Source organism: Triticum aestivum, chromosome 3B (assembly GCF_018294505.1).
Source record: "Triticum aestivum cultivar Chinese Spring chromosome 3B, IWGSC CS RefSeq v2.1, whole genome shotgun sequence".
Lineage (NCBI taxonomy): Eukaryota > Viridiplantae > Streptophyta > Magnoliopsida > Poales > Poaceae > Triticum > Triticum aestivum.
The window spans coordinates 696,067,615-696,076,610 of NC_057801.1; the positions used below are offsets into that span (position 1 = coordinate 696,067,615).

An 8,996-nucleotide genomic window follows, 5' to 3' on the forward strand; every position below is an offset into this window, starting at 1 on the left:
TTGGTTTGATGGAGCCTGGCGTGTTGCTTGTGCCGGTCCCGTTCCTGCCGTCGGTTCCGGCACGGCAAGGCGTCCCGAGCTCTACCACCTGATCTCTCTTGTCCCCTGGTCAATACGGAGTACTACTTGGAAGAGTTGGACGGGTCTACGCACAGCGACGTGGGCGGCAGACTGCAGGGTTTTGTTCAAGACCTTGATGCTTTCACCTGTCAATTTGTAGTGTCAATTATTGTCTCTTTTCTTGTTGAGTCAATTTGTAGTGTCAATTATTGTCTCTTTTCTTGTTGAGAGGGTCAATTATTCTCTTTGTATGTGAGCATTGCATATGACCTTGACGCTTTCACCTGTGACTGATTTTACGGGGAAAAGGCCAAGGCTTCACCTCCAGCCTCCGGGCTTATGTCCCCATTGCCGATGCGTGCACGCTGAATATTGAAGAAAGCTAGAAAAGCCATGGCTGCTTCTAGTACCTGGCCATTCGTGAGTTGTGGCCATGACGCGGATAGCTTAGTGCCTGCTGAAAGATAAAAAATAATATGTTCACTGAAACGAACGCATCTCGGTGCTGGGAAATCAGCAACCCGATTCTGACTCAAATGATCGTAGCGTGCTGCCGTCCAGGAGAGAGGAGAGGGGCGCCTTATTGTCGCTGGAGGTTACGACGGATATCGCATTATCGCTGCTTCCTTTTCCCTCCCCGTTGTTGCTTGTGAGCCGTCACCGCTTCTAGACGAACAACCGGCGACGCAACGCGATGGCAATGGATCGTACCGTATGGGCCGGAGTGTAGCGTCCTTGGGCGACAGCGGCGCTCCCAGACACGCCGTTTCGCCTGTCGTTTTGCTGCTGCTTCCGTCTGATGCTGATCACGACAGTGGCAAGGCCAAACTTGGTTCTTTCTCCTTCATCCGAACCCGGTTCGGTGACTTCAAAAATTGACGCTGCGGTTGGTGTACAACGCACATTTTCAGTGGCACGGATCAACGGATATGTCCATTTTTTACGAAAAAGGGCTATATCCTGATCACTAAACAGCTAGGCAGAAACCATGGATCAGAGGCTCCGTGCAGGTTCGGAGCTGCGGCCGGTTCCAGTAGACATGCCACTCTCCTTCTAGAAGAGCATGCATGGTCCCTGAAATGCAGTTAGAAAGAATGGGCAGCAACGGGGCTCTTGGCTAAGCTCAAAAGGGGTGTGAAATGACTTGCATTATGTGACAAAATTAACTGTACAAAGTACAATGCCATTCACAGGAAAAATGCCAGGATAACTCCTCACGCGCCCATATACCGTTACCAAAAAAGTGCACTTGGGGGGTTTCAGGTGTACATTGCTGAAACCTGCAAGGCTATACTTCCGGGGTTCTTTGGTTGGGAGGTTTCATCAAGCCTGGCGACACGGACATGGCCTGTAAAGAATAGAATCTAATACTCTTTGGCCTTCTTCCGCAGCTCGCTTAGCTCCTTCTCAATCTCCGTGTCTCTGAAAGGGCTGCTCGATTTGCTGGATGTGTTTCGGCCTGGAGGAAGTTCGCCTTTCTGTATGTCATGAAACTATAGTCATTTATATAACAGAATGGGCGGCATACAGGCTATAGCACATTCATTTTTGCATTTATTACAGCTGGCTGGGATCCATTTTTCCATATTATAATCTGGTGACGTGTGTGTATGTAGCAAATTGCCAATGTCAAAAGAAGACCGGTTTCTTATTTTTACTTGAAAACCACTATATTTTGAGTCCAAAATGAGAAAACATACCAAAGAGCTCCCGGACAGTTCTTTTCTCATTTGTGCAAAATCATCATCCACCGATGTAGTCTCAAGCATTGCAAACTGTGCACGAAACTATGAGTCAGATCTTATTACCACAATGAATATCTTTAGAAATTAGTACGCACTACCCAGTTTACCTTTCCTTCTAGATCATCAGCACCTAACTGACCAAGGGCCTCAGCTTGGGATTCCATAGTCATAACTGACAGGACAAAACATGTAGCTATTAGTAAGAATAAAATATACAAATAATTTATCACCAGATACCACTGGTCGGCTCGCTGATAACACAGCCAGTAAGAGAAACTAGTGGCACATGTAATTTCCCGACCAATAGAAGACACATAACATTCACTAGACAAGCAAGAAAATTAAAACATAATTTACAAAGGTCATACTCATAACAACTCAAATAGGACTATAGGAGATGATACAACACGTCAATCAAAATATTCATCATAAAACGTTAGATTCTGTTGAAATCATCAGCCTTTGTGCAAGTGGCCAAACTATCCACTGCTTGAAAACTAGATGTGTAATGTAACCATTCAGATGATTTTTGGCAACAACAGAAAAAATCCAGATGCATTTTGATGATACAGCAACTGGCAAATGTGACAACTTATGGAGGAAAAAACAGTACCACTACCAAGTTCCAGTTGCTACCTGATGCATTTGAATATTAGGCCACTGATAGTTTGACATATTTTGAGGTTCGACTCTCTACTGGGTCATTAAGGTTGCTGAGTGAGTACTCTAGCATCTTTTGAGCTTGCATCTGGCCTAAGCCCATATCAGTTCATACTAACTGTGCAAACAAGAGGGTACTTAACAAGATAAATAACACTAGAGGGAGAAAACCACTAACGAGGAAAGTACCTTTCTCCTCCATCTTCTCAAATGCTGACAGGGCACCACTTGTATTTACATTTCCCAGCATTTCACTTACTTTTGTTGCGGTCCTAAAGAAAAGCAAGGCCAATTATCACATTAACAAAACTAGGAAGTAATAGGCGCCGAAACAGAACCAACGAATGAATGATGCATACTTTGCTGATTGAGCACGGGCTTTTAGGGTATCCTTTTTCTGCTTGGCCTCTGCTATCTTGCTCTCAAGAAGCTACAGAATGACATATTATACATGTTTTAAAAAAGATGAAAATAAAGCCAAAAAAATACAAATAGGTAGTGTTCAGAAAAAATATAAATTTGTATTCAGAAAAAGAGCTTTCCTGCAGTTAAAACTAATAAACTCACCCTGGTATTTGAAACAAGATTTTCAACGACACTCTTCTGCTGATCAAGCTGCGCCTTTAATGAGCTTGCATTTTCCTAAGCACAGAAACACATAGCAAACTGTAACACAAATTTAGCATACGAATTAACACAAGTTGACATAAGATATATATAGCACATACATGTTATTGCCAGTCAAGGAATTGGAAGGCACAAATGTATAATGCAAGCATTCGATAGGAGTTTATTCTAATATAAGTTGCAGTCTACACTCTAGTAACAGTGTGACTGGGCAGACATTTGATCCAGCACACCAGATCTACATGACACTTACAGCATATGATTTACGCCGTTTAAGGGCTTCACGAGCAAGATCCTCTTCACCCTTTTGAAGAGCAAGTTGAGCCCTCCGATACCTAAATTTAATAGAAAATGGCACTGTAAAACAAACAGATGACAGGGGTCAATGTAATCTTTTAGTTACCCATAACATTACCAATCAGCATCAGCTTGTTCGGCAGCTTTATACTTGTTCTCAAGCCGCTTTTGAGATGCCAAGACCTTCCAAAACAAAAATCAGTGTTATCAGGTTGAATGCAAAAGAATATTGTACAATAGGCTTGTATTTCCATTTTACATCTAAATACATGGCACCCTCTGTGACAAGAAGATCCCACAGAAGCTAGAGATTCAAACTAACAAGAAGCTGGTAACACAAGAGGCAGCTAACCAAAACTAGCATCAACACCACAATTTTTTGTATTAGTGGCAACAACAGCAGAACTGAAGTTGTTAAAAATGTACTGTCACTGGTGAAATTTCAGGATTAACAATAAACACAACAAACCTGTGCAGTGGCCTGCCGCATCTTTGTTAAATCATCATTCATCTCCAAGACCGCTTGATCTAGGATCTTCTCAGGGTCCTCAAATGAACTCAGAATTGCATTTGCATAGGACTATAAAAACCAGCAAGGCACAAGCACTTAGTTAAATAAACACAAAACTATGCTTACTGTGTAACAAAATATTGACAGAAAATGGCCTTACTCACCCTGACAACCCTAGTTAGTCTATCGAAGAGGTTACTCCGTATGGCGTTGCACTTAAATCTGTTGACATTTGATTGGCGTACTTGCACAGCTCGAAGAGAGACTGCAGAGGATTTAGTTAATTAGAGGTCACCAACATGGCCATTGGCACAACACCAAATAGTACAAATATGCAATTCGATAAGCTCTCTACTGCAAACATATTAATGTATGTTACCAGCACGAGTGACTGCCTGACCATGTAAGCGAAGAAGATTAGCAGACATGATAAAATGTAATATCTGGCATGCTCTAACAATACATGCTTGTTTGTAGTTGGAACCGCAAATTAGCACGCAATGGCTTCAATGAACATGCTATTGGAGATTTGGAGGTCAACCCGGTTCGTTTCAGAGCAAGTTCCACAACCATAAGGAAATCACAATCTCCCAAACCTTCGGCCTATCAGCCTTCCAATTTGGACCTCTGTGTTAACATACATGTGCTCACTAGCTAATCGAATCTACAGCTACAAGTTTATCACAGCAATCTCTGCCACAAAGCGCATGAAACATGGGGGGAGCAGGGCACGAGCTCGAGAAACGCACCGCTGCTGTTGAGGAAGGAGGTCCGGAGGGAGGCCGAGCGGAAGCTGGCGGTGGCAGGCGGCGTCGCGAGCCTGAGGCTCGTCGGCGGGGCCCTGATCTCCATCGATTCGGGGCGTAGCGGAGGACCAGACAGAGAGGAACCCTAGAGTTGCAGACCCTGGGATTTCAGAACCTATGAACCAATGGACAAGGAAAAGAGGAGATCGTGAAGAGGAAGCGTACCTGGAGCTCCTGTGGCCGGAGATGGAATTGGTTGGGGCTTGGGGTCGCCGGAGACTGGCGGCGCGGCTCACCTGACAGGGAGAGCGGGCGGCTTGGGTCGATTTCAAGGTTTGTTTGGTGAATCGGCTGCGGAACGGGGGCGTTGTCGCAAAAGTGGCTGAACCCTCTCCACAGCCTCGATCTGGACGATACACGCTGATCGGACGGCACACGAGCTCGCTCGGTGTGCGCCGGTGCACCACGCAGTGAGTTTTTTCTTTTTTTTGAGGCAAATCACGCAGTGAAGTCAGTGCTTAAAAAAAAATCTATTTTGCGCGCGCCGGACCGGGCAAAGACCCTCCTGGAAATGCTAAGCCTGGGCCTGGCATGATGGCCCAAAAGAACGCATTGCCTTAGCCCTAAGCATTTTGGAGACATTCTATAAAAAATAAAAGCATTTTAGAGACATTAATTTTATTATTTTATGGTAAGTGGATGAATTATATAGAACTAGCAGGAAAGCTTCAATGAGAGGTATGGCAAATCACGAGAAAGGTGAACACTCTGTCTTGAATACCCTGGCAGCTGGTTGGCGCACCCGACTTTCTGCCATGAACGAAGAGACTCACAACTTGGTGTGGTCCGCGATTTACGACACTACTGGACGCCATGTGTTGATTGGGTGATCCGCCCCGCCCTCTCACCCCCCCCCCCTCCCCTCCACTATTTTATGATACACATTGAAGATTTTTTTTGCCCAAACAATATTATGTTGGTTTCACATTTTTATGCTTGAATATGGTAACCACCATTAGATGACTTAATAGATATGATGTTCTGGCGAAGTTTTGGCTCCTGAGCTCATGTGCACCCAGATAAACAAAATGCAAAAGTAGGGATTAACAATAAACATATGTGCATGTTCTAGTTGCGTGCAAATTTTCAAGGAGAAATGACATTGACATTCCTACATAAAAATTATAGTGCTACGAAATGCTTATTAGAAAGTTTTTAAAGCACCTTTTTTTCCCAGACCACCACAAATGCTATTTCTTCACCAATTTTCGCACAATCAAAACAAGCATACAATTTAGTTACCAAAAAAATAGCATTTTATTTTATTTTATTGCCATTTTCCTTGTTGCTCCATAAAAATTATAGTGCTAATAAAAGCTTATTTTGAAAGTTTTTTACAACACCTTTTTTCTCTCAGACCACCACAAACGTTATATCTACACCAATTTTTGCACTGTCAAAACAAGCATACAAGTTAGTTACCAAAAAATTAGCATTCTATTTTATTTGTTCGTCATTTTCCTTGATTTTATTGTCATCCGGGTGCACATGAGCTCAGGCTCATAATTGAACTTTTGTTAAAAGGTCTAACAATATTGCACACTAAGATGATGGTTTATAAGGTTGAACTGTATTGCACACTAAGATGATGGTTTGTAAGGTCGAACTATATTGCACAAACCGATATTGTCAACAGAATTTCATGTAATAGTAAAAAACACAGTGCAAACTAAGCATTGACTTCCTGCTAAAAATACAATTGCACCTCTGGCAAAAGTACTCCCTCTGTAACTTAATATAAGACGTCCTTGCAAAAAAAAACTTAACATTAGATGTTTTTTTTACACTGTCATGGACTTTAATAACGTCTTATAAAACGTCACAGATATAGTACATGGTTTTCAGAGCAATTAGTCGCTTTGGGCAGTGGCTTACATTCCCTACTTGCATTGGTGACCTGTGATGTAAACAAAAAAAAAAGCAGTGATTTTCAAGTAGTCGAGGCGGAGATAGCCACGTCCGGCTATGCTGCAGCAAAATGATCCGAGGGACAGGAAGGCGTTGCGCCGATGGACTAGAGCCTGATACTTGCCGTTTTTCACGTAACAGTCAAATAGGGTGGTTCGATTCAAGCTGCACGGATCAAGGCGGCGTCTGTTATCCGATCCATCCTCCCCTGTTGACTAGGACAGTCGTTGCTCTCTCTGGAGTGCTAACCATCCTCCTCTATAAATAACGGAGCAAACAAGAGTATACGCAGCTGAAAGGCGGCTTCGATCGATCGGTCAGATTAGAAACTTTCGAGAGAGAATCATGGCGGCGATGAGCATGAAGACGATGATGGCGCTAGCGCCGCTCTTGTGCCTGGCCGTGGCCGTGTCGCTGGGCGGCGTGGAGGCGAGGAAGCACCCCGGGAAGGAGACCCTGGGGTACTACGAGCTGCGCAGGGGCGAGTTCTCCATGGTGGTCACCAACTGGGGCGCCACCATCCTCTCCGTCAGGCTCCCCGACAAGAACGGTACTGCTTCCTATTACTACTTCGAATTCTCTCTTTTTCCTCTTAAGATGAGATGGAGATGGAGATGCTGATGCATGCATCCATGGTTAATTGGCAGGGCGCATCGACGACGTCGTTCTTGGCTACAAGACCATCGGAGGCTACGTGGTGCGCTGCTTGATCTTGAACTGTTGCTTAACTCCGGTGGTGCCGCCGACATTGATTAGTTTGTTTGATTCTTTCTTTTTTCTTGATTGGCGCAGAATGACACCACCTACTTCGGCGCGCTGGTGGGGCGGGTGGCGAACCGGATCGCCGGCGGGCGGTTCACGATCAAGAACCACCCCTACCACACCTACACGAACGACGGCAACAACACGCTCCACGGCGGCCACCGCGGGTTCAACCAGGTGTTCTGGTCGGTGCGGGAGCGGGCCACCGGCGCCTTCCCCTACATCACCTTCTACTACCGCAGCGGCGACGGCGAGGAGGGCTTCCCGGGCGCGTTGGACGTGCTCGTCACCTACAAGATCGACGGCGACTACTCGTACAGCGTCACCATGTACGCCCGGCCCGTGGACAAGCCGACGCCCGTGAACCTGGCGCAGCACACGTACTGGAACCTGCGCGGGCACGGGCGGGGCACCATCCTCGACCACTCCGTCCAGATCTTCGCGTCCGCCGTCACCCCCGTCGGCGGCGACCTCATCCCTACGGGCGCCGTCACGCCCGTCGCCGGCACGCCCTTCGACTTCCGCGCCCCGACGGCGCCCGGCGCGCGCATCGCGGAGGTGGAGGGGGGCTACGACATCAACTACGTCCTGGACGGGCGCGACGCGGACGGGCAGGGGGTGCGCAAGGTGGCGGTGGTGAGCGAGGCCACGTCCGGGCGGGTGATGGAGCTGTGGGGCGACCAGCCCGGCGTGCAGTTCTACACCGGCAACTTCCTCAAGGGCGACGAGGGCAAGGGCGGCGCCGTGTACGAGAAGCACGGAGGGCTGTGCCTGGAGACGCAGGACTTCCCCGACGCCGTGCACAACCCCAAGTTCCCCACCGAGATCTACCGCGCGGGCCAGGTGTACAAGCACTACATGCTCTACAAGTTCTCGATCGCCGGCAAGTAGCCGGGATCCGATCCGGCCGGCAACAAGTTTTCGATGTTAGTACGTAGTGTACTACGTAGCAGTAGCTAGAGAGGATACTTGACTTGATCATGCATGTTGCCGGTGGAATAAATAAACATTACGTTACGGCCGGTGAGGGCCCCCTCATGTCATGTCTCACTCGCTCGTCCTCCCGTGCGCTCGGCCCTGCTGCCGATCCGGGGAGCTCGTCATCGTGCCCTGCTTGGCGTCTAGGATTGTGTCCTCTTTTGTTCAGAACCTCAGATGGGCATCCATATTTTAGAATTCACGTCGATCGTGTCTCGCATATACCTTCGGCCTTACTGTCTCCGTCTCCCCAGTCTAATCCTAGCAATCTCCCTTACACTGCCACTCCCGCACACTTTGAATTTAAAGCACACTAGGAGAGGCAAAAGCCGAATACCCATGTGTTGCCACAGAATAATAAAAATATAAACACATCGATCAAATTATTCTTTCAATTTTGAAATACGGGTTAAGCATGGTTACATCCGGTTTTCATCATGCAACAATGATTATAAATTCTCTTCCACTTTTCTCGACAATCTCTCTATCTCCTTAACCAGCCAAATCACTCGCCACCCAAGAACTTATAATTGGATATAGATCGTCCATTTTTATATAGTATTAATACTCCCTTGTAAAGAAATATTAGTGATCTAAGCGCTTCTATTTCTTTACGGAGTATCAATCAACTTCACGCATCCA

General features: G+C 46.4%; 2 protein-coding genes across 4 annotated transcripts; one reads left to right on the forward strand and one right to left on the reverse strand.

Annotated features, from left to right (window-relative positions):
* Positions 1 to 1,193: 1,193 nt before the first annotated feature.
* LOC123066100 (probable membrane-associated 30 kDa protein, chloroplastic) lies at positions 1,194 to 5,035 on the reverse strand. Of its 3 annotated transcripts, none has more exons than XM_044489253.1 (12): positions 4,872 to 5,035; positions 4,650 to 4,806; positions 4,065 to 4,165; positions 3,859 to 3,969; positions 3,508 to 3,572; positions 3,346 to 3,427; positions 3,033 to 3,107; positions 2,825 to 2,895; positions 2,655 to 2,737; positions 1,913 to 1,977; positions 1,761 to 1,835; positions 1,194 to 1,553 (listed from the first exon to the last, which is right to left on the reverse strand). In XM_044489253.1, the coding sequence occupies exons 2-12, from the start codon at positions 4,750 to 4,752 to the stop codon at positions 1,425 to 1,427; spliced, it is 960 nt and encodes a 319-aa protein (XP_044345188.1). In that variant the 5' UTR covers positions 4,753 to 4,806; positions 4,872 to 5,035; the 3' UTR covers positions 1,194 to 1,424. The 3 variants fall into 3 exon arrangements, with proteins under 3 accessions (XP_044345188.1, XP_044345189.1, XP_044345187.1); XM_044489254.1 differs by having other exon boundaries at positions 1,194 to 1,538; positions 4,650 to 4,791; positions 4,872 to 5,023; XM_044489252.1 differs by having other exon boundaries at positions 4,650 to 4,791; positions 4,872 to 5,023.
* A 1,856-nt stretch (positions 5,036 to 6,891) lies between these two features.
* On the forward strand, positions 6,892 to 8,414 carry LOC123066102 (galactose mutarotase). The gene is made up of 3 exons (XM_044489255.1): positions 6,892 to 7,164; positions 7,262 to 7,311; positions 7,407 to 8,414. The coding sequence occupies exons 1-3, from the start codon at positions 6,960 to 6,962 to the stop codon at positions 8,265 to 8,267; spliced, it is 1,116 nt and encodes a 371-aa protein (XP_044345190.1). The 5' UTR covers positions 6,892 to 6,959; the 3' UTR covers positions 8,268 to 8,414.
* Positions 8,415 to 8,996: the final 582 nt, after the last annotated feature.